The following is a 25,191-nucleotide window of genomic DNA, read 5'->3' as shown; positions in this document are numbered from 1 at the left end:
CAAGGGAGGGAGCAAATGATGGGAGCATGCATCTCTGAAGGTCTGCGGGAGTGAGAGAGACACAGAGAGAAAGAGAGCCGACAGAGAGAAAGGCAGAGAGAATCGGGGAGGCAGAGAGAGGGGCGGAGAGGCTGTGTCCAAAGTTCCCTTGGGTTTTCTCCAGAATTCCACAGTTCTGATGCTCAGGGACTCAGAAAGTGACCGTGCTGTATTTCTGGGCAAAACACACCTGTGACTAGACCCAGAGCCTGCGAGGTGGTGGGGGCATCGGCCGACGCTGCTGGGAAGGCCAAGGCATGACGCGGAAGGCCAGGATAGCTGGCGAAGTACTTCCGAAGTCTGCCATGCTACGTTTTCTGATGGGCGGTTCCGTCTCTGTGCCCAGCCAGGCCCCACAAAGTCACACACCAGCTGCCATTCCGAATGCTGTCAAGCATGCATCATTTTGGGAGGATGGTCCAGTTTAAGGTAGCCACTTCCCACATGTGGACGTGTCACTATATTGAACAAGAACTCAAAATGCCGACGGCCCATTCGGCTGTACTTCAAATGCCTGTTTTTGGGGGGGTTGTTTGGGAGCGTGGGAGGTGGTCTCACGCTGAGGCAGAGGACGGGAACCTGCCTGCTTAAGTCCCCTTCCCACATTGCTGCCTGGCAAGGCTGAGGTGCCAGATCTGGGTAAAAGGGGGCTGGCTGGGGAGGGTCAGGCAAATTGGGCTGCTCATCCCACACACCCCACCAACTTATGACCACCTCCCATCATCTGTCTGCCCTCCCCGCCTTGAACCCGGGCGGTCACTTTCTGCCCAGCATCCCAGCTGTGGGACTTCCACCCTCCCCGATGGTAGTTGGGACAGGAACACTGGCTTTTAAGTCACAATGCGCTTGGAGAACAACCACAGAACAGCTCAGCCCAAGAAACCGAAATCAAACAGCACAGAAACACAAGACAGAACCAAAGACAAAATGCTTTGGAGGAGGAGGGGACCGGGTGAAAGGGATGGGAGGGGGGAAAAATAACGAACTGATCGGTTTTTCCCCCCCCAAAATGAAACAAAACGAAACCAAAAATACCTCATAATTAAATAAAAGGAATAAAGAAAGAAAAATGAAGAAAACCAAAAGAGAAAAACGGAACGGGAGACGAGAAACACTCCAACAGAAGGCGTTGGGAATTCACCAAACCGAACCGACAAGAGTGGCATGCAGAGAAATTTTTACATTCTCCCAGCATGCATCAGGCCCAAGTTACCATGACGACGAGGAGTGCAAAAAACTTAGCAACAACATTACCAACAGGATGCATAGAGGCGACCACAATGCAAGCATCGCATGTGTGCGGCCTGCCCTAGGCCGGGCTGGGCGCGGCTGAGATTTTCGTGTCTTTCTGGATTTTTGCTCACGCTTGGCGGTTTTTTTGTTTTGTTTTGTTTGCTTTGCGCTTATTATTCGTATTCCGTTCTTTTTTTTTTTTTTTAGTTCATTTATCATTTTCCACGTGCGTGTCTGTGTGTGTCCATGTGCGTGTCTGTGTGTATTTCATGTGTGTGCGTGTGTGTGTGTGTGTCACTTTCAGAATGTAAAAATGTGGGTAAAGAAAGTAAAAAAGAAAAAAACACACCAACCTTCTCGAAGCTCTGAGGGATGTAAAGGGGGTTTGATGCAGAACACAATGACATGGGGAGGAGAGAAAAAATAGGGGAGATACAGAGAGTAAAAAGAGGACTTCCCAAGGCTAAAAGCTGCAATCGTTTGTTGTTTTCTTTTCTTTAAACCAAAAAATAAAAATAAAATTAAAAAATAAAGAAGAACAGCAATGACCTTTTTCCTGTCCTCCACTCCTTCCTGACAAACACAATCTATACTTGCCTTCCACAATTCTTTTTTAAGTTCAATTATGGAGCATCTGAGACCCAGGCAAAGATTGGGAGGCTGGATACCCCCCCCAAAGGAAGGAGGCACATGCCGGGGACCCCACCTCTGGGGGGCTGAGGACACGAAGGCCCCTCTCCCTTGTCATAGCCTGGCTAGAGGCCCGCCCCCACCCTGCTTGACCTCTGCCAGACTTCCACACCCCATCCCAGGTGTTTGCAGAAAAATGAGCAGGTTCGACAAAGACCAGTCAGTTGGAGCCATGGACGCACTATAACTCACCAGAGGGGCCGTGGCAGCGGGTCAAATGCGTGCCCCCTGCCCGCCCGCCCGCCCGCCCGCGTCCCCGTCCCCGCCCTCCGTGCAGCCTCCTCCTCAGAGAACAGATGCAAAACCCAAGGTGCAGAACCAAGGAGCGGCTTCCGGGCCGGTGGGCTGTGTGCTCGGTAGGGCTATGCTGGGTGGGCTGTGGGTGAGGGAGGAGCCGCCCCCCTCCCGGGTGAAGAATGGCAGGGGCCTGGTGTGTCAAATGGGGAAACTGAGGCCTGGAGGAGGGCTGTGATGGCGTCAAGTGCACAGAGCCCGTGGGGACAGCCCTGAGGCAGGCAGAAGCTGCTTCTACCACAAATCTGCTCAGAAACACCCGTGGGGAGGCGGGAGGCGGAGGAACAAAATCAGTGGAGGAGGCGGGTTAAACTTTCTGAAAGGACCGAAGAGAAGCAGCATAGGGATAGGGGCCGCAGACACACCTGGGGGCAGGGGAGCCCCCAGGGTCTTTGAGGGGACCAAGGGACCCCAAAGAAAGTATGTGTAGATGCTTCCGGGGGCTTCCTTGCGGGGAGGGGGCTGGGGCAAGAGCCCCATGCCGCGGGCGGGAGAAGCCTGGCTGGCGTGACAGAACCCGGAGCTGGGGGCAGGTGCCGGCTGTGCCCTGGTCTCGCTCTGGCCCCCACGAGTCCTTTCTGAGGGTGACTGGGAGAGAGAGCACTGGACTCCAGGAAGGCTGAGGGCCAGCAGTGGGGGGCACCCTCGAAGACCCCTCCCCAACTCTTAGATGGAGGGCGCTGGAGGGGGGGGCGGTGAGGCGAGCTACGAGGCCACGGATTTTGGAGAAGCGAAGCGAGCACATGACAAGGGAGGCACGCACGACACACCACAGAAGAAGCTGACTGGGGTGGGCGGGCGGGTTGGGGCAGAGGCCTGCAGACTCCCCCGGCCCTGTAGGCTCAAGGCTGACCTGACCCCCCCCACCCCCCCACCAGGCCCTGCCCTGTTCCCTCCTGCTACCCTCCTCCACGTCTGGTACTCCACTCGGGCGTCCATCCCAAGGCACAGGGGTGGGCACTTAAACTGCCCCATTTTATAGGCGAGGAAACTGAGATCTGGAGAGGGACGCCACCTGGCCCAAGGTGCTGCCTCGACTGGGCACGGGTGCCCTCCTGCTCAGGTCTGCAGGGGACAGGGGAGCCCAGAGGCTGTGAGCCCCAGGAGGAGGAGGATGGGATGGGGCGGGTCCCTGCCTTCGACCTGGATACGGCGTTCCCTACCTCGCACGTAGAGGTTGGCAGGCGAGGAGTAGCGCACGCCGGCGCTGTTGGTGGCCACACACTCGTATTTGCCCTGGTCGGTCTCCTCGCTGCTCTCAATCTGCAGAGCCCCTGTGTGGAGAGGGGAGAAAGTTTGCCCAGTCAGGGGGGACCCAGGGGTGCTCGGAGGGCTCTCCCAGAGCCCCATCTGGCCCGGCTCTTGTTCCGGCTGGGCCGGAGAGGCAGACGAAAGAGTTGAGTTAGCCTGGAAGCCCCAGCTGGGTCGGCGCCCCCACTGGCTCATCTCCCCCCGCACCCCCCCAACTCCCAACCCCGCGCCTGGCCCCTACCATCCTGAACACACCACGCTCCCCAGAAAGCCTCCGCTGTCACCGTAAACGCAGCCGGTCACGGGGCTGGGGCTCCATACACGGCCGCCAACGTGAACTACGTGCCGGGGGAGCGTGTGCCACGAAGGCGTGTTTGCAAAAGCAGGGAGCGATGCTGTCCCGGCAAAGGGAGAGACGGGGCGAGCATTCGTAACCCGCGGCGGTCATGCCGAGACCCTGGGCACCCGACGGGCCACCCTGGTGATGTGTGAACCAGGGAGCTGGGGGTGCTGTGCTGGTGTTACACAGTGCCCGTGTGGAGGGGAACATACTAGTAGGTCTGGGTTCCTCACACGTGTCTGCAATCACGGGCCCCAGAGCCCACAGTGCCATTAGTCAACAGAGGCAGGGGTGTCATTCTCTAAGGTTTTGAACAAAACTTCAGGACTGGGTCACCCCTGCCGACAGCTAAAGCAAAGGATGTTGAGAACAATATACCTCAAGGATGTTTGAAACCACAGGCCTGACTCTAAGGATTTGCTGGTCACGAGCGAATAGAGATTTAAAGGGGCCGGTTTTCTCAAGCACGCTTACAACCACAGGCCCAAATCACAGCTCTTCGTGCCCTCGAGGCCAGAGAACACAGGGCCGAGTTCCCCTCAGCGTGTTAGAAAGCACAGGCCCAAAGCAGACGTCACTTCCCATGAACCCAGAAGAATGAATGAAACTTCTCAAAAATACGTGAAAGCACAGGCTGCGATCAAGCACTACAGTGCCCATGAGCAAATGGAAATGAGCCCAGGACTTCCCCAAGGACACCTGGAATCAAGCCCTAGGGCGCACACCCTCACTTCCACACGTCAGTAAAGACGCGTGAACCTCTCTGAGCGTGCCTGAATCACGGGCCTGGACCCGAGTGCTTGTTAACCTGTAAATAAAGACGGGTGAGGATCTCCAAGTGGGTTAGAATCGCAGGCTTCCATCAGAGTCCCTGGCACCAAGAGTCCGGAAATCCAGGGAGCAGTAGGTATCTCAGCAGACCCCGCCTCCTAGCCTTGTTTGAGGCTGTCCCAGGGGAGTGACGTGGGACATGTCACGTGGGAGGTGGAGGAGGGTCGGTCTGCCCCATTAACATTCCTACTTTCCCCAACTTCCAGGCTCTGGGAAGCAGGAATGCAAGTGTTACTACAGAGGCCCAGAGAGGGCAGAGAGGCTGCCCAGTCACACTGCATTTCGTAGAAACACCGAACTGGACGCGGACTCTTTCCTAGGGCTCCTATCCAGGCCCATTCTAGTCCGCTCTCTGGGGCAGTACCCAGGGGCCAACGTCAGACCTTGGAGACTGCCGGTCTCCCGGATCCCTCAGGCTGGAACCCCCAGATCAAAGCTGCAGAGCTGGGAGACCCCTCTGTACACTCACTTTACCGATGGGAAGATGGAGGCTGGAGATGGACAAGGGCTGCATACAGAGCCATGGTCACCAACCTGGCTCCTCGCACTCTGGGTGGGCATGGGAGGCGCTGCCCCTGCCTGAGCAGGAGGCGGCCCCACGCCTGCAGCCCGGTGGCCTGAGGAGCCACCATGGCCGGACTCAGCCCTCGAGCAACAGATAGCAACATAGACACAGAGAATGGAAGAGCTCTGGGCAGGGGGTCGAGGGGAAGACATGTGGAGGGGGCCTGAGGCAGCCCCCCATGGAGCCTGGGGGCTGGGTGGGCGGCAAGAGAGCATGAGTGGGTGGGTGGGTGAGTCGAGAGCCTCTTACCTCGGATCGGAGTGCTTTCTGAAAGGGAAGCAGAGAGAGTCAGGTGAACGACAGGAGGCAGTCCTGGGGGCCAGGGGCCCCAGGGAGGTCAGGCCAGGCCATGAGCCGAGCCAGCCTGGGCCTAAGGACCTTGCAGACCCCGCCGAGGAGCGGAGGCAAGGCTCCCAGGAGCAGGGTGGGTTGGAGGGCTTGTCAGTCAGGAGGGCTTCCCCAGGCGGGCAGGCACTCCTGGGGAAGGAGGGCATCGAGCGCCAGGGAGGTCTACGCCGGCCAGGCCTGATGGCTGCCTTCCCTCTGGGTGGAGGGAGGGAGGTCAAGGACCTCTCTTCCTTTTTTCCTTCTTGGGAGGGATCGGGAGCAGGAGGGATCTCAGGAATCGTGTTAGCGACGGTGGGAGACGGGTTAGTGCCCCAGGGCCGGGCATTAATAAAGCAAAGGGAAGGTGTTACAGACAGGCCAAGTAGGACAGACCGGGGAGGGGAGTGAAGGGGGTCAAAGGGAGAGGGAGGGCCCTGCAGTCTCCTTTACTTCCAAAAGGAAAAGAGGAAAAAAGGGCTATGTGTGTGCCCACGTGGGTACGGGGGCAGAGACAGCTCAGGGGACAGGAAAAGGAGGTCCCGGACTAGAGTGTCACCCTCTGCTCATCTTCTGGGGGGGGGAGTATCTCCCCAACTCCCCCGATGATAGCTCATAACCCTGCTGAGGACAAGGGGACCACAAGGCCAGGGCAGAGATGTTGAGGGTGAAAAAAAACACCAGCTCCTTTGCATGGCCCAGGCCCATTTTACAGACAGACAAACTGAGGCCCAGAGGGGCCAGGGAATTGTCACACCATGAGTCAAAGGCAGGGGGCGCCTTGAACTCAGCTATCCAGCCTATCAGGTTGGGGGCTCTCTAACCTGAACTTTTTGGGAACACCGTGTTATCTCTTAAAAAATCCTCAACCTGACAAGGCCACCCTCTCCTCTTTACAGAGAAGAAATGAGAACTTGCCTAAGGCTGCAATGTGGAGAACTAGAATCTAGGGCAGTTGGGAGTCTAGGTCAGCCCTTGCTTTGGGCTATTTCACTACACATAGATGATGATGGTAGAAGCTAGAGGCTAGCGAACAGGACTGCTTCCCAGATGCCCAAATAGACCGTGGCCACTGTAGTGAGAGGAAAAAGATGTAGCCAAGGAAACAGAAGAAGGAAAAATCATGGGCCGCTACCAGTCATTCTCACCTTAGTAAGAATTAGCCCAGCAACTGGTTTCGGGCTGGATGCTGGGAAAAGAGGATGATGAGCAGTGCCCATGATCAATCAGCCCAGTTAGAAAACTCCCGTCTCACTCCAGCCCCAGCCCCAGCCCCCAGACTTCTGTAACTTCACCCCTTTCCAGCAGAGTCAAGGCCCAGAATGGGGCCGGTGGATTGTTATATGCAAAGCTCCCGATTTCCCCTCAGCACCCCATCTGGGGTTGGAATGGCCCCGTGTGGCCTTGCCTTTTTTCCTCTTTGCCTTCTGGGCTCCTCTCTCTGCAGCTCCCGCTGCCTGGCTGGGGAGGGCAGGGTTAGTAAACATGCCACGCGGAGTGGGTCACAGTTACCGTCACGGTGGCTGTTAGTCTGAGGGGAAGGGACAGGGGGACAGAGAGGGAATGTTAGTTGTTGACATGGTGAAGAAATGAGACTTACCAAAGGTTTCTGAACGTTTACAACAGAGGGACAAGAAAAAGAGAACAGGATCGTTAACGGGTGGTTATGCAGACGCCTGTACACTCATGGTGCGGGGTGCGGAGGGAAAGTCAGAGTAATCAGATTTATCAGGATTCACAAAGCAGCTTACGTTCCCTGAGCACCTATTAGGGGCCAGGCGGTCCGTCCTGGGCCCCACAATCACGCCAGGGACCGAGGCCCAGAGAGGACCTGCTCTAGGGCACCGCTGACATCTGACCCCGGCACCAGGTCCTGAGGTCCATGCTCTTGATCATTTCACTATACTGGGGAGACGATGGTGGAAGCCAACAGGGAAGCAACTGGATTCCCAGGATTGCCATCATTCCCCCAGCTGAACCCCCAAAGCTGCAAATATCTCCAGACAGGTCGGGAGGGTCAGGCTCTCTCTCTCCCAGGTGCGGAAATTCTGGTCTTCATGTCCGCCCTTTTTCAGGGCCTGGGTCTTCCTTGGGGAGGGAAACTGAAAGCAGAGGGTGGGCAGACAGTCTCCCGGGAAGATGTGGCCGGGCAGTGAGTAAGGGGCACTGAGAACCATTAGGAGGCCTCGGGCACGGGTGGCTCCCAGGTGGAGTCCTCAGAGGAAGGGGAGAGAAAGCAGAAAGGTGTGTTCCAACGTGTGTACTCACAATGGACTGAAACATGTGTGAGTGCACACGGGCACATCCCTACCACCGGGTCTGCACACACAAGTGCTAGGGGGCTGTGGCCTGAGATGCGTGCACGTGGGGGGACTGTCCTGGGTACGGGTGCACGGAAGGGACTGTAACATGGGTACACGTGTGGCTGAGATGCGCACAGACAAGCTCTGCCCTGGCAGGGAGAAGGCGAACCATGTGCTGATGGCATGGCTGCACGTGCCACAGACCAGATCACACAGGGAGCCCAGACAAACACATGGACATGTCGTGAAGCAGGGGAAAACGGACACAAGACACACACAGCCCCCAGACACATGGACTCACAGATGGGGCACGTGGGTGCTATGCCGAGGCAACTGCGCTCCATCCCGGAGGTGACCAAGGCATTGTGCTCTGCCCCCAGGTCCCCCAGCCCAGCCAGGGCCTACACAAGCAGGCGAGGCTGCCTGTCCGTGCCCCATAAAGACAAACCTCCACCACCGTCCTCTGCCTGCCTTTGCCCGTAACTTCCTTACGGCTTCCGCCTTGGAGACACTATGCCTGCAGCTCTCCCCGGTCCCCACACCTTCCCTGTCTGTGCCTCTCTCTCTCCTCTGGGGACGCCCACTACTTCAGCATAGAAGAACCTCTCCCCATGCCACCTTCCATGGCTCCCATCATCTCTGCCTGTCTGTCCCCCTCGGTGTCCCCACTGCTGGGCACTGCAGACAGCCACCATCCTCTGTGCCTCGATGGGAACTCACTGTGCAAAACTGGCCCATGATGTGCCCACTCCGCATTAAAGAACTCTCCTCCTATCATCCACCACAGCTCCATCGCCCCTGCCAGTCTGTGCCCCATTATATCCCCACTGGTCCAGCTCGGAAGACACACCCCATCATCAATGCCCTCCACGGCTTTGCCCTCCATCTCCGCCTTTCCATCCCCCATCAGCCCACAGGGCCTGGGCTCAGGAGATGCTACCCTCCCCCTGCTGCCCTGTGGCTCCCAGATCCTCCTGGCCACCTGCACTCACCTGATCTCAGCTGCTTGATGCGCCCATTGCTGGCACTGGGGTCCACGGGCAGGAAGTCCTTGAACCAGGTGATCTCGGGGTCAGGGTTGCCGCTGGCAGCACACAGCATCGTAGCCGTCCGCGTCCGCTCCACCACCTTCAGCTGGGGGCCCATGTCGATGTTGGGGAAACCAGGGGGCAACTGGTCCTCTGAGGACAGAGAGGGGAAAACAGGGCAAAGGCCCAGTTATCACACGCCACCCCTCCAGGGTAGGGCTTGGCACAGCCACCCTCGACGGGAGCCACATCACCCTATTCCCTCAGGGGAACAGAGGGCTGTGGTTGCGGCCCATGCAGGGAGGGCAAGTGGCCCCAGTCCCAAGTCCTGAACGCTAACGACGTGCCAGGCTCTGCGTAGGTACCTTCCTGTGCCCTCCTCAGAGAGGGGGCCTATTTCAGAGGGGGAAACTGAGGCTCCGACAGACACACACCTGTGCCAGGTCATACAGACAGGACACGGCAAGCCTGGGGTTAGCACCTAAGCCTGGCTGAGCCTGGAGGAGGCTGGGATGGCAGCTGCAGAACCCCCAAACCAGGCCTGGACCTACTGGGGTCTGAGGGAGCAGTAGGACCCTGTCTGAGGTGCTTCAGGCCCCGAAGCCTGAATGACCAAGAAGATGGTTCTCATTAGAACCCATAACCGCATCAGAGGCTGATGCCCAAACAACAGGGCCTCAAGTCTTGGCGCTCGGAGCTGGCCTGTGCATGAGGGAGGCTGGTCTGCCTGCAGCCCTCTGTGCTCCTGTTTCCATATGTCTGCATGCATGTTCACACGTGTATGCAGCCGCACCCACACCTGTCCACATGTTAGCACTTCCCATGTGCATGCAGCTCTGCTGGGGTCCCCGTGAGCATGTGTGGGTGGCAGCCAGCCACGGTGGGAGCAGGCACGTGGGTGCCGGGGAAGGCCGCGGCCGCCTGACGTTACTGCGAGCTCCTAATTAAACAAAATTGTTCATCACGCACCACATTGTGCCCTATTCCTCGGAGTTTAATTAAAACAACGGCGTGGGAGGCGTGAGTGGAGTCCACAATCAGATAGCGGGGAGGGAGGGAGGGAGAGGCAGGGAATGCCGGGCCCAGCAGCTCAGATGTTCCATGCTCAGTGTGTGTGTGTGTGGCGGCGGGGGGGGGGGGGGGGGAGGGGGGGGAGGGGGGAGAGGGGGCCTGGGGCTGGGGAGGCCAGGTTCCTGGGTCAATCACCCGGGCTGGGTGCCCAGCCAAGCTCGCGTCCTTCTAGCAGCCGGAGCACAGAGATTCCAGGGAGGCCTTGACGGGGGCGGGGAGTGGAGACGTAGCCTTCCCAGACGCCCAGGGCACTTAATAGATTCACAGCTTGTTCTTTTAACTCTCTGAGAGCTTACAATGGAGGCTGGCACTGGGCACGGGGAGGCAGGCTGTTCCCGCTATGCCCGGGAAAGGTCAGGGCAAAAATATCTGCCGGGAGGAGCAAGGCGGGCCAGGCCTCTGACTCCTCCCTCCTCCCTCCTCCCTCCATCCCTGCAGGACAGGCTCCAGGACCCATGCAACATGAAAGGATGGGGCCTCTAGTGAAAAAGTTATTAAGGATTTCCAGATGGTCACAGCAGAGCTTCTGAGCGCGGGACCCTGCAGAGGTCACACACCGGGGTCAGGGACCAAGTGCCCTGGGGCCGATGGGATGCCTCCTCCCAGGGCTCCAAGCTGACCACAGCTCTGTGCCCTGGAGGACGCTGGAAGAACACCACCCGGGGGCCACATGTGGGCCACCTCCCACCTAACTGCCGACTGTGGCTCGTACTTATGGGTCAGAGAGGGCCAGGGTATCCCTGCAGGGGCAGGAGCAACCCACCCACCTGAGAGCTGCAGAATGGCTGGTGGCCAAGCTGGCTTGTTCAAACGAGAATAACAACAATGACAACAATAATAATATCAGGCAGACAGACTCGATCGAGTGTTCATTCCCTGCGTAGCAATGCATGAGCCTCTCACTTGTAAGGACCACTCATCTGATCCATGAAACCATCCCTTGTGCTGAGCATCATTATTATCCCACTCTGGAGATGAGGAAACTGCAGCCCAGAGAGGTTCATTAACTTAGGCAAGGCCACACAGCTTCAGAGTGGCAGTGCCAGGATTTGAACTCAGGTTGCAGGCCCCCCGGGCTAAAACCACCTTGCAATAGAGAAGGCAGTAGAGAACAGCTGGGCAGGGACTTGTGGCAAGGCTGTCTGAATGCTGCTGGTTTATAATGAGGAAGCAATTTTCTTGTGCCCCACCCCAGCCCACCTGAAAGACCAGCAAATGGTCTCCTGAAGGAGTGTTACCAAAGGATTCGTGTGAATGTATGAGGAAGTGGGGGGGCGGGGGGCAGCTGTTTCTGCCTGTCTAAGGGACTGACACACCCTCGACTCCAGGGAGAGCTCTGCCATTCGGAGTCCTCTGTCCCTCCAGCCATAGTCACTGGCTCAGGCATGGGCAAGCTGGGCCAGAGTGCACCAGTCCTGGGCTATTTGGCCCTCCCTTTTGGGTGGGGGCTTGGAAGCCTGGAGTTACTGAGGCATCTGAGGATACGTGTAGAAGAAAATAAGCCCTGAGGCAGAGAGTGAGCTCTGAGAACACTTGTATGAGCTCCTGGATCCAGCTGAACCTGAAGCTGGACGCACACATTTTAATTACATGAACCAATGAATTCTTTCTCTTACTTGAACCAGTTTGGGTTCAGTCAGCCCCTTGTAATCAGAAGAGCGTGACTGAGATAAAAAAGGAGGATGGCTCTAGTCTCTGAAGACGCCTCTTTGCTGCAAATGCTTACTAAATCCTATCAGTAGGCTCTGGGCTCGGTGGTATTAGGGGCTAGAGAAGAGAGAGCAAGGTCTCCCAAAGAGAAAAGCCAAAGCAAGACCTTCACAGATGCTTTTGGTGTTTGTCCCCAAAGCCTAGGGCCCGTGCCTCCCCGCCGACACGGGGGAACCCAGTACCTCGGAGGACAGTGAGCTTGGCATGGACCGTGATCTCCCCAACGGAGTTCTGGGCCACGCACTCATACACGTTCTCATCCCGAGGCGTCCGCAGCGGCTGGATCCTCAGCACGGCCCCCGCACTCCCGTCAAACTCGATCGTCTGCCGTGGGCAGGGAAGAAAGGTCAGGGCAGGCTGGGGTCCCAGGGGTCCAGGGGTCCAGGGAGAGGAGCTGGGGCTGTACACACCTGTGTGAGGATGTCCTACGTGTATACACTAAAGGCAGAAAACTGGGCCTGGGTATGTACAAGGAAAGAGTGTTAAGTGTACATGGGTGTGTGCCATGCACATTAAGCATGTGTGACTGGCATGTGAAGGTGTGTTGGATGTGGAAACATGCATGTCTAATCATGTGCATGTGTCCAGATTCCTTCCTGTGAGCAGTGGTGTTGGATGTGAGTCTGTGTGTCAGATAAGGCTCAGAGAGGGCAAGGCCCTGCTCGAGGCCACACAGCATGAAGGTGGCAGAGCAAGCCAGCCTGGCAGGGCCCTTACAGAGCAGGCGGGTGGGGCCACATGGCGGGGAGCGAGGGGGAGAAGGGTCCCGCTGGAGAGGGTGCCCAGCCAGGCTTGCCCGGCCCTGGCTGCCCACGTTACGTCTGGGGAACATCTCTGTGACATCTGCCACGACGGAGCCGCTATGGCCCGATCTGGGGCACCGGCCCCAGGCTACCTCCCCACACCCCCAACTCACCTCAAAGCGCTGCGAGTTGACTTTTTTCCCCTTCTTGTTCCAGGTCACCCGTGGCTTGGGGTCACCCGTGGCCTGACACACAAAGGAGGCCACACCTCCCGACACGCCGATCTGGTCTTTGGGCTCTTTGATGAACCTGGGGGGCTCTGGGGAGAGAGCAGGAAGAAGAGGGGCTCCAGTGGGCCCAGGTAAGCGGCCGGGACCTCATGGGGCCATGCAAACATGCCCCCTCAGCCCCCCTGCCTGGCCATGGAGTTACCACATGAGCTCAACAGGAAGGCTGGAGAGAGGAGGAAGATGAAGAAACGCTGCCACTGATTGCCCCCCGCTCCCCCTCACCAAGGTACCTGTGGGTACCCCGGGGTCTGCACAGCCCAGCCTCACCAACCACCACCTGGATCAACACCACACACACACTTGTATGTGGACACAGCCTCATGTGGGCTTACCCGCTCAGTGCCACAGGGGAGGGTCGAAGGGGAGACCCCTGAGATTCTGAGGCCCCCAAATTCAGCACCTGGAGCCCCCCCAGTGGTGACTAGCCAAACCCTGAAGGGTCTTTTGTCTGGAAAAGACTTGGCAGGAGATAACTGGGTCTAATCCCCTAGTGAGACATGTGGGGAAACTGAGGCACCAAGCAGGTTAGTAACATCTAAGATGAGTGCCACCTAATCCTCCTGACAGTGCTGAGGGGCAAGGCCATCATAATTCACACATGAGAAAACCGAGGCACTGACCAGACAAGACACTCGCTTCAGACCACGCAGCCAGCCAGCAGCTGAGGAGGGGTGTGAACCAGGCTGGCTCCTGTGCCCACAAGGTTTGCCCCTCACGATGATCGGACACAGTCCCTCCACGAAAATGTCACGTGGGGACCACGACGTCTTTAGCATCCTTAGAAGCCTCAACTCTGTACCCAGGACAGGCTGCAGTTTCCAGCCAGAGTTTAATAACATTGTTTCCTTTTTATTGACTTTTCACAGTAACCTCTGAATTGCCCAAAGGGATACTGAATTCCCATTCACAGTCCAACTACAAGGTACCTCATAAAATGAATTCAGTTACTTCTGAGATCTTTACCAGCAGACTCAAGGACTGCACGTACAAGGTCCTGAGGGGAATAATCTATCCATCCAACCAAAGGGGAGTGATGAAATGAATACTGGGCTCAGCATGAAGTGGAATACTATGCAGCTGCAAAAAAGAAACAAGGATGCTTTTCAAATGAACTATTAGGGGAAAAACAGCAAGACACATCATGAAACGAGAAAAAAAAGGGCTAAAAAAGTGCAGTGAATGCTATTGTTTGTGTGAGAAGAAAAATGAAAAGGGGAAAAAGAGAGAGAGGGAGAGAGAAGAGAGAGAGAATTTAGAAACAGTGGCGACCTCCAGGGACAAAAACCACAGGAGGAAGGAGGTACCTTTTTTAGACTTAGAACTATTTAAAGATAAATTTTAAAAGTTTTAAAGGGTTGAATAAAAAGGTAAGCTAATTAAAGAAAACTATTAAGTAAAAGTTTGGGGTCTGAGGAGAGGCAGAAAGGGGCTGAACAACTCCAACTGCAGCAGCACTGGGCCTCTGAGCCCTCAAAATCAGCCGAGAGGGCCGAGGGCCGCCGGTTTCCGCCGGAAACGTCTAGCTGCTCGGAAGCACCAAAAAGCTCAAGGAAGCGTCAGGTTCCACGTCCGGGTGCCGTTTATCCCAGTCACGGCTCAGGCGAGGCTCGAACAAAGCAGAGTGCCCGTCAGTGACCTGACTGCCTCACCTCCCTCACTCAAGGCTCTGTCCCTTCGGTGTGACAGGTGTCTACACTGGCCATCTCTCTGGAAAACGGGCAGACCCACCGCACGTGGCAAGTGTGGCCTCATTCACCTCCTGTGTGTCCCTCTGAGGCAGTGACTGGTAATCCCACTGTACAGATGGGACGATACCGACTCAGAAAGGTCCACACCCTTGCACAGGGTCACACAGCTCAGAAATGAGAGCCCCTGGATTTGAACCGGGGCCTCTCTGTCCCCAAGACATCTGATGCTCCTATCACCTCCAGGCCTTGCCCCTGACTTCGATGTTTTGCTCCACACTGAGCCCTGGGCTGGGCCCGCCTCCCTGGCTCTGGCTGCTGGCTGCCCCTCCTCTGAGCCTCAGGAATGGCGACGGGGGCCATATGGGTCCCCAGCCAAGGTCACGGGGAAAATCACTGCGGCCAGGTCAGGAATCTTACTTCTGGGAAAATCCTCCCTCAGAGCCGCTGGACGGAAGGGCAGAGCAGCTGCGGGAGGCACAGCTGTTTATCAGAGCTGGGGACACCCCCCTACACCCACCAACCCGGGGAAGGAGACACAGGGGGAGCACTGCTCTCCCACCCCCTGGAGTCCCTTCCCCCTCTCCTCCCTTCATCTGGCAGCTCCAACCTCAACTGGGCCAGCACCTACCCCGGGAGCCTTCTCAGATTACAGCAGGCCGGGTCAAGAACCCCTCTGTCCCCACCACGGCCTGGATGTCCCCATCACAGCCCTGATCCCACGGGGCTGAAATACCCGGCTCTGTGCCACAGGGCAGGGTGGGTACGGGCAGCCCACTCTCCGGGACCCCATCATACCTCCTCTCTGTGTCCAGTGACCCCTGAGAAAATGGGTCTCTTTGAAGCCCATTAACACCAGGCCCGGTGAAGCTGCCTACTCGCTCCTGGGCTCCCCCTCCCTGCCACAGTGGCCTTCTCGGCCTCTCCCGGTGGCTCCAAGATCCCAGCCGGCCCAGGAGAGCTCTCTACCCACTGCACCCACCACTAGAAAATTCCTTGTGGATGCTCGGATTCTCTCAATCTCGCCCCTCCTCTTCTTGGCAAAGGAGCCCGGGACACAAGAAATATGCACTGAGTACAGCCGCAGTTTGTGCCAGCAAGCGCTCATTTTGTGCTAGACCTGGTGGGGCTCAGCACTATTCTACTACCCATCTCACAGATGGGCAAAACTGAGGCTCAGAAAGGGTGAGTGACCTGCCTGGGGTCACCCAGCTCGTGATGGGCAAAGAGATTGGATTCCAACCCGGCCCTATCTGGCTCCCAAGCCCTGCAAACAGCAGGCTTGATAAATGGGACTTGGGGTCATTGTTACTGAGAGCACTCCAGAGGCCCCGTTTCTTAGATGAAGAGACTGAGGTTCCGAGTGGTGATGCCAACAGCGCGGAGGCTGGGAAAGGCCCGATTTCTGTTTTTCCACTTCAGATTCTGCAGAGAAGAAACTGGTGCCAGATCCAGAGACCCACCCACTGTCCTCTTCAACTCGGCCTGGGCCGGCCCACAGCATCCTGGGAAGGTCCCACCGGACCAGGAGCCATTTCCACAGCAGAAACCACTCCTCCTGGCGCTGGCTGCCCCGCCCCCCCCCGCCCCAGGCTCTGTGCAGCCTGACAGCCCCACCTCAAATCTCTCCCTGAGGACGTCGGCCAATCCCTGAAGCTGGCAGTGCCAATCTTGGTGCCCGTCACCCCCCCTGCAGGGCCCCAGATGGCAGGGCTCCTGCTAAACAGGCCCACCTACTGGGGTCGAGATGTCCCAGCCCTGAAGATGGAGACCTGGGTTTGAATCTAGCCCACTACCAACACCTAAAGTCATCCAGTAATCATAACTAAGGGCTCACAAAGGGAACACCCACTGAGCCAGGTCCTGCTACATGCCAGGTGCTGACATCCTGGGTCACACCCATCATCGCCCACCTGGTCCCTCAGCTCCTAAGGTTGCTCACAATGGTCTGTCCTCCCCACAGGAGCCACCAGAGGGTGTCAGTGAGTCAGATGCGGCCCCTCCTCTACCCACAGCCCTCCAGGGCTTCCACCTCCCTAGAGATAAAGCCCAGTCCTCCCCAAGCCCACACAGCTTGGCACAACCTCTCCCTCCTCTCCCCCTCTCACTTCCTCTCTCGGCTCCAGCCACACAGACCTCCTGGCTGTTTCTCCAACAAACCAGGCCGGGTCCTGCCTCAGGCCTTTGCACATGCTATTCCCTCTGCTTGGGGCACTTCCCCAGACACCTGTGAGGCTGCACTCCTCAGCTCCTTTAAGCCTCTGCACAGATGACACCTACTCACTGTGGCCTCCCCCTGGCCCTCCCCCATGCCCTCATCTCCCTGCTTATCTTGCTCCTGGGCATTGTCCACCATCCTCTCTCCCTCCCCCGATTAGCTGCTCCCAAAGGGAGTGAGATGTTTGCTTTGTCTTCTGTGTCTAACCCGGTGCCTGACACAGGGTAGGTGCTTATGTGAATGAGAACACAGTCCCTCCCATGTCACATGATCGAGCCAGGATTCGAGCCCAGGACTAGAAGTCTGTGATCTCCATCCCTCAACACAATGGCCCCTTTGTGGCCTCAGTTTCCCCACCTGAAAAGGGGATGAGCTCAGCTCCACCAAGGCCAAGGCTGGCAATTATCAGTGGAGCAAAATGGCGAGCAGTAAATACGTATTTATTCAACCAGTGTAGTTAAATCAGTGGTTCTCAACTGGGGGGAGGGGACACTTTTGTCTGCAGACATCTGTAGTTGTCACATTGGGGGTGCTCCTGACATGGAGTGGGTGGGGCCAGGAATGCTGCTCAACTCCCCACAGTGGCCAGGACAGCCCCCCCCCCCCAAAGAATGACCAGGCCTCCGTGTCAGCAGTGCCCACAGGGAGAAACCCTGTTAAATAATGAATGAAAAACTAAAAATTCTTAGGGCCGTTGGGTGATGATTAGGTCATGAGGATGGAGCCCTCCTGAATGGAATTAGTGCCCTGATAACAGAGGCCATTCCCACTGCAGGGAATAGGGCCCAGGAAGGCGCAGGCCCTGCCCTGGCGGGGACTGGACACCTCACAGCCCAGCCACGCCCGGACTTTGGACTGGAGGCAGTTTCATACCAAGGTGGGGAACCCAGCCTCTGGGGCCAGGCAGCCCAGGTTCAAATCTGAGCACGGCCACTTCTTGGCTGTACTGTAACCTGGCTGTGCCTCAGTTTCCCCATCTGTACAACCGGGATGGTGATGACAGCATTCATCTCATCAGATTATGGTGGTTGATCTGATGTGTTAGGCACTTACTAAAAAACAATGTGAAGACGAGAAAAAGCACCAACGGACGCGACAGCTGTGTGTGTCTCCGGTGTTCTTACCTAGCAGCAGTAACTACTATGCTTGTGGCAACGTGGGATTGTGGGCCTACTATGTGCCAGGCAGCATACAGGGGCTTATCATGTGTCTTTGTCACAAGAATGCTGGGACAGGGATAATGTTATGAGCCTCATTAAATCAAGGAGGAAATGGCAGCTGAGTCACCAGCCCAAGGTCACACAGCAGGTCTTCAGCAAAACCAGCTTGATCAAAGATCCGTTTCTTTCCCTTCTGGCCTGACACTGTGTCCCCGTGGGTCTGAGTGATGCCTCCTCTAGACGCTTCATAGTGGGTCTGATCTTGGTGCTGGGCCCACAACTGACTCTCATCTTATTCATGTTACTGCCAGAAACATAGCCTTGCCCATCTCCAAACTGCACCTACCTCTTTCCTCACCTTCATGTGTTAACACCTTCACCAGGAATGCCCTTTCCACCAGCGAACTCCTACAAACCCACAAAGCCCCACTTCCAATGCCCTCTCTTTCCTAAGAAGCCTCCCCTGTCTCTGCCTGGAAAGGTTTGGAGGCCTGTGTGTCTGCCACCTGGGTGCTGGTGTTTCTACCTGCAGCAAGGGAAGGTAACTCTTTGGCTCACTCAGGAGTGAGGGACTTCAATTAAGTCCCTGCCTACTCTGAGCCTTCGGTTTCCCTCATTGGAAAATATGGAAGGTAACAGAATTAGCATGCTGGGTTTTGAGAGGCTGGAGGGAGATGAAGCAGGTAAGTCTGTATTTAGCTCTGGGCTTGGTGCAGAGTTGATGCTGGGGAAGCAGACATTATCATCGTTACTGTTATTGCTTTAATAATACCATCGTTATTATTTACCTCTGAATCTCTCAGGACTCGGTGCATAGTAGCCATTTTACTCAGTAACATTCATGGAGCACAGAGGCTCCACTTGGCAAAACCAGGAGCCCCGGGGAGGACCAGTGTTCCCACAGGCACCCATAAATGCGTACCCAAACACCCGCACACCCTGCGCCAGGCTCTTACCTTCTGCTGCGCAGCCTCCGACCAGCAAGACCGCAAGGAGTCCCACGGTACCAATCACAGACGCCACACCAGGGCCCCAGGCAGGCGCCATGCTTGGCAGTGACCTGCAACCTCCAACCTCCACCCTGGAGGGGGGGATGGCCCCCGTCCCTCGCAGAGAGGACTCGAGCCGAGCCAATCGTCAGATGAGGCAGCGTCTGCAGAGACAAGGGAGGGGCCGTGAGAGGGGAGCAGGGGAATCTGGGAGGCCTTCCTGGAGGAGGCAGCAGGAGGAAGGGGGCAGCGGAAGGGTCACAGGATGGGGAAGACAGGATTACAGGACAATGGGGGAGGGTCAAAGGGTGGTGACGGGTGGAGAGAAAGTGCTGAGCCCCAACTACAGAGGAATGTTTGTGTCCCTGCCCCAAAGGCATGTTGGAATCCTAACCCGCAATGTGATGGTATTAGGAGGCAGGGCCTTTGGGTGAAGATTAGGTCATGAGGGTGGAGCCCACCTGAATGGGATTAGTGCCCTGATGCCAGAGGCCCCAGAGAGCTCCCTCACCCCTTCCACTCTGTGAGGACACAGCAAGAAGCCAATGTCTATGAACCAGGAACTGGACTCTCACCAGACACCAGACCTGCCGGCACCTTGACTTGGCACTTCCAGCTCCCAGAACGGTGAGAAATAAATGTCTGTTGTTTATAAGCCACCCGGTCTCTGGTGTTGTTATAGCAGCCCAAACCGCAATAGCCCCCACACCCAGCGGAGTCCCAATACCAGACTGAACCCCAAATCCGGACAGAAGCCCTGACTCCTGCCAAGCCCCAAACCAGAATTGAACACCAGCTCTAGCATTTGCTCTGAACACCCAATTTCTCCCCCACATAGCCTGGAACTCCGGAAGGATGAGGTTCCGGCTAACACTGCCGACTGTCCCACAACCCGGCCCGTTCGGCCGCCAGTCAGATCCCCCAGCACACACCTGTTGGTCCTGCCCCGCTTTCACACCTGCTGTGGCTCCCGCCGCCTCCGGAGGAAGCCGCCCCTGCTGACAGCCACCCAGCCTGAGCTGTCTCCCCGACAAGCCTCTGCCCTGCTGTGCCCTCTGCCAGAAATGCTGTCCCCTCCCTCCCAACACATGACAAGTCTCAGCTCAGTTGTCACTTCCTCTGGAACCCTCCTTGCCCCTCCAAGGTCAGCCCCCCACCCCATTCCACATCCCACGGCCTCAGAAATGACTAAGATCATCCTCCACAACATATACCCTAGTTTGTAAATTAAATGGAATGTTAATCACTCAGATTCTGTTTCTCCCACAAGAATCTAAACTCTTCTAAAGGCAGAAGGGTCCCTTGTTGCAAGAGCAGAACCCCGGCTGGCCCCCTCCCCAGTCTCCACTTTGGCCAGAGTCGGGACAGGGGGTTGGGGGGGGCAGGGAGAGACCCAAGGATAAGGCCCTTTGGCCAGGGCAACCCTGCACCCACCCCAGGCCGTACTCTGGGTGTGTCTGGGCCATGGCCACAGGGTCGAGTGCCACATAATGATGGGGCAGCCCCTATCATCTGGCTCCCAAAATACCCTGCTGCGGTCACCTCGCCCAGCCATGGAGCGGCCCCAGGGGAGACTGGGTGGTGGCAGGTCATGACCCAGGGTAGAGGGTGAGGAAGCTGGGATTGGGGGTTGGGGGGTTGGGTGGAGGTAGGGGGGCGCCTCAAGCTTTGAGTCAGAACAGACTCAAAGAAGGAATCTGCCCGGTCAAACCATAGACAGGCACTCAGTCGGACCACAGACCGACAGGGAGACCAGAAACAGCCACAGATGTATGCACAGTCAGGCAACAGAGATGGGGCCACACGCAAAGTCAGGCAAATAAAATGTGCGCATAGTCAGACCACGAACACAGGCAGGCACAAAATTAGATGTCAGACACTCACAGTCAGATACAATACACACACAGCATCACAGTGGGGCAGGGAATACGCGTACATGGCCAGGCCACCGGCACAGGCAGATCAGAGATGCACAGGTCCACACAGAGGCCACAGACACACAGCAGACAAGAAACTCACACCGGGTCACAGGCAGGCAAATAAAACTCGCACACAGTCAGACCACAAACACAGACAGGTACAAAATCAGACCTCCGACAAACACAGTCAGAGAAAATACGCACGTAGGGTCACGGTGGGGCAGACAACACACATACACCGTCAGACCACTAGCACAGTCAGATCGGAGACACAGCCAGACAAGAGACACACAGGGCCACAGTCAGGCAGGCAATACAGGTATATGGCTGGGCTGCAGCGAAGTATAAGTACGGAATCAGGTCAGAGATCTGCGGTGCACAGGAAGGTAAACTTAACACACGGACCCCAGACTGAGATGCGTGCACACCGTCAGGCTACAGAGACAGGCCACACAGCACACCACACTTCCACCCAGCCAGACAATCATCCAGACATACAAAGCCAGATCCCCTCATCCGCACATACGTGCAGACGGGCATGTACACAGACTACAATGCACACTCAGACACAACCAGCTGGGGAAACTGGAACTCGAGCACAGCCCCTCACGCTGTACCCCGGCCATGGGGCCTTTAAGAGTAAAAGTGGCCGATGAGGAAGGTGGAGGCCCGGCTGAGGCCAGGGCGACCACAGCAGCTGGCCCCACCCACAGATGCACATCTGCTTGACCACATCTGGGGAAGAGGGCTCCGGCCCAGACCACTTTGGTTAGCTGGGTGGGCCCTCAGCAAGCCTCTGGGGAAACCAAGGCAGCACAGCAAGCCTGCAGCCCGGAGGGGCTCAAATCCAGGGCTGCCCAGCCTACCATGGGCCCCCAGGGGAGTGACACCCCTACTCCAGCCTCAGTCTCCTCACCTAGGAAACCAGCTGGCGAGGGAGGGGCCACCTGCATGAAAGGCCTGGTGTAGGGGAGGCCCGAGCTACAGCTGCTTCCCCCACTCTCCACAGCCCACGGGAGCCAGGGGTAGCAGCGCCTTCTAAACAAGGCAGCTCCCAGTTACCCCCTGGCTCCTGCAGCCCCGGCCTTGCTGGGCCCATGCCTTCTTGATGTCCGGGCAGGATGGGGCTACTCCAGGTACAGGCGGGCCGGGCCATGAGCTCCCGACTCCCTCAAACCCAGCCTGCTGGGGTCCGGTGTGGGGAGGGAGAGGACACAGTGTTAGGATGATGACGTTGGAATGAGGGTGGGAGCACAGGACAGAATCGTAGAGGAGAGGGTCAGTCACCACTCACGAGAGAGAAAGGGACAGTGTCTCTTCAGCCCCCATAAACTCTGGAGGAACTTGCTATGACAGAGGCTAAGACCCCGCAAAGCCCACGACCTTCCTGCTTTCTAAGAGTCCCCGAGTGTGGGTCCATTTGCAAGGGACCTGGGGAGAATATAAAAAAGTCCTGTCAGCTCTGCCTTCAAAACCGACCCCAAATATGCCCACTGTTACTTTTGCCTCTTCCTGGTCCAGCTCCATCATCACCCACCTGGGCCAATGCACTCCCACCCTCACCCCCCATAGTCTGTCCTCACCCCAAGGGCAAAGGACCCCTGTGAGCACCGGGATCACATCCCATCCCTCCTCTGTCCACGGCCTTTACCTTGGGGTAAAAGCCCAAGTCCTCCCCTCCCTCAACCCATAAGGTCCTGCAGGACCTGCCCCTGCCCCTCCCTGCCCTCTCCCGACTCGCTCACCTGCTCCAACCACAATGGCCTCCTCACTATTTCTCCAACAAGCAGGTATGGTCCTGCCCCAGGACCTTTGCACTGGCTGTTCCCTTGCCTGGATCTCTCTGCCTCCAGATTTAGTGTTAATATTATTTCTTGGCTAAGAACTAAAAGGTGAATGGAAATGGGGGTGGGTGTCACCCAACAAGAAACAGCAAGAAGCAGTACCTAGAGGCCTAGGAGAGAGATGGGAAGAGATTAGGGCAGAAACACAGGACAGCAAGGAGCCCTAGGCAGCTCTGGGCAGGAAGAGACGTGGCCAGGCTGGCAGCCAGCCAAGTCTCCCTGCGCCTCCTTCAGGAAAGCAGCCTGGGACACCAGCCCTGCCACTGTCAAGAAAGGGAAACCGAGGCAGGAACACTGGGGCTGCAGGATACCACAATCCCCTGTTCCTGGAAGATGGTGTGGCTGTTTAGAAGGGAACAGCCTCCCGTGGGAGTTGTAGGAAATAACGGGCAGCAAATGAGGCTCGGCCAGGGCTGGAGAGGAAGGAAAGGAGCAGCCCCGGGACCTGGAGGGTCCTGCCCTGCTGTCAGCTGAGAGCTCTCTGTGCCAGGTGCTGAGCTGTCCACCATTTGCTCCCAGCAGCCAGTTTTGGGGGGAAGAGGTATGCCCTCCTTTCAAAGATGAGGAAACTGAGGCTCACAGAGGAGTCCCTAGCGACGTGCCCCCAGGTCCCCAGCTGGGTCCTGGGTCCTCTGGACCTTGGGTCCAGAGCCCACATTTAATCACATGACTGTCCTTCCTTGGCCACTGGGATCTCAGGAAAGGGAACGACCCTCTCATGGCCTCATACAGTCTGCTGGGCAGCCACTGGGGGACCCCAGACAGTGCTACTGGGGGACGAGTGGGCGCCCATTCCAGCCAGGCGCCGGGGCGTGGGTCACGCGATCCATGAGCCGGCCTTGCGTACCCACGCAGAGCACGGAGCATAAAGGGGTGATTATGACCCAGGACTGCGAAATGCACAGGCTCTATGCCACCCTCCGAGGCGGGGTCTCCTGGGGCCTGAGGATGCCCAGGGCCTCTCTGCCCCACCTGAGTGTTCATCCAGCGCAACTCTGACCCTCAGGAGACTTCCCACGGCCTAGGGCCAGGGAAGGGAAGGCTGGGGATGCTAGCAGCGGGCCGAGGACACCTGGTGCTGGACCCCCTCTCCGCCCTCACACCCACCCCCTACACTTCTCCCTCCCCACCGCCTCCCTTCTGGGCCGGAGACTTTCCTCAGGACAAAGCCCCAAAGTCCCCCAAGGGCAGGAGCTGGGCCTCGCTGGCTAACTGTGCCCCCAAAGTGCCCAGCAGGGTCCAAGCTCTAGCTCTGAGTCACGGGTGGGCCTCCACGCCCCCCTGGGAAACGCTCAGGGTTAGGCCGGCCCCACCACCCTCCCAAAACTGGGGCGGGGGAGCTGCCTTGAACTGACTATGGATTTGCATTAGGGGCTGTCCCAAGAATAGGAGCCGAAGGGCGAGCAGACAGGGAGCCAGCCCCAGAGCGGGGAATCGGTACCCCAGCTAGATGTCCCTGTGTGCCAAGCCCTCTGACCTGCTCCTTGAGCTTCCTTCTGTTTGACAGATGAGGCCACTGAAGCGCAGAGAGGGGCTGCTGCTTGCCAAGGCTCACCCAGCATGGAAGGGGCTAGGCTGGGGTTCGAAGTCTGAGACTGGTTCTCATTCGAACCCAGAGCCTGCACTCCCCGAAGGCCCAGGCTGCCAGGCTCGCTCCTAACCAGCACGTCCCCTGTCTTCAGAGAGGAGCTTGAGATACCAAGATCTTGGCGCACCCCTACCCTCCAGGGCTCCCCAGCTCCTCTGCTCAGCGTTCTGGGACCTTCCCAAAGGTTACCACTGTTCCCAGAATGCAGTGGTCTGCCTGCGGCCTCTGGGCCTTTCTTAACTGAGTCCCTCTAACAGGTACACCCTTCCCCAGTGGTCCACCTGTCAACTCATCCTTGAAGCGGAAGCCACAGGTCCCCCCACCCCGGGACCCTTCCTCCGCTCCGCTCTGACCCACACCCCTGCAGCTGGGAGTGGCTGTGTCTGCTCTAAAACCTCCCCTGGGTCTCATCTCCGTCCATTAAAATCCAGAACTGCTGACCCCATCAGGTTGCACCCCAGTGCCTTGCTTGCCCCACTGCCCTCCTCACTGGCCTCTGGTTCACACAGGGGTATTTGTGTATGCTGTTCCTTTCCCCAGCACATCCTTCCTCCTCCCCCATCAAACCTCAGCCTTCACACTTATCATCAGGTCTCAGCTGAGCTGTCACCTCCTCCAGGAAGCCCTCCTGAACGCCCCAGGCTGGATCAGGACCCACTCTGGGCTTCTCCAGGACCCTGTGTCCTCCCTCACAGCTCTGCTCCCGTCATGGGCCTGTCATCCTCCAGGATGGGAGCCTTCTCCCCACCCTGAGAACGTGGCAAGGCCCCGGCATATACTGGATGCCTACTGCGTGCCTGGCCCCACCTGGCACTTTACCCACATCATTCTTGTGGTCACGTCCATTGCAGAAGTGGAAACTGAGGTAAGAGGGAGACACTGCAGGCAGGGGAGGCCAACACAAACATGCCGCCAGCTGCAACTTACATCTGCTCTGTCAACTTGAGCCTTAAGGGGTAGAAGTGAGACTCAAGGAGGGGCAGGCAGGACATGGCGGGGGGGAGGGGGGGCGTTGGGCCCCTGGAGGGAGAGTTGCAGGAAGTTCCTCTGAAGAGTGGCCCAGGACTAAGAAGAAC

The 25,191-nt window shown here is 57.4% G+C and overlaps 1 protein-coding gene across 4 annotated transcripts in view; it reads right to left on the bottom strand.

The window, feature by feature from the left end:
• The window catches only part of PTPRS (protein tyrosine phosphatase receptor type S), a 60,283-nt gene extending 41,379 nt beyond the window's left edge, over positions 1 to 18,904 (bottom strand). For all 4 annotated transcript variants that reach the window (XM_054717480.1, XM_028159199.2, XM_054717481.1 and 1 more), the window contains exons 1-5: positions 18,732 to 18,904; positions 12,596 to 12,741; positions 11,862 to 12,003; positions 8,863 to 9,051; positions 3,420 to 3,530 (exon numbers count right to left, since the gene is read on the bottom strand). In XM_054717480.1, the coding sequence (XP_054573455.1) occupies positions 3,420 to 3,530; positions 8,863 to 9,051; positions 11,862 to 12,003; positions 12,596 to 12,741; positions 18,732 to 18,822 (679 nt within the window). In that variant the 5' untranslated portion in view covers positions 18,823 to 18,904. The remainder of the gene's footprint in view (positions 1 to 3,419; positions 3,531 to 8,862; positions 9,052 to 11,861; positions 12,004 to 12,595; positions 12,742 to 18,731) is intronic.
• Positions 18,905 to 25,191: the final 6,287 nt, after the last annotated feature.

This window comes from Eptesicus fuscus, chromosome 6 (assembly GCF_027574615.1).
Source record: "Eptesicus fuscus isolate TK198812 chromosome 6, DD_ASM_mEF_20220401, whole genome shotgun sequence".
Taxonomy (NCBI): Eukaryota; Metazoa; Chordata; class Mammalia; order Chiroptera; family Vespertilionidae; genus Eptesicus; species Eptesicus fuscus.
Note: the sequence above shows the minus strand (reverse complement) of the source record. Positions and strands in the feature narration are given on the sequence as shown.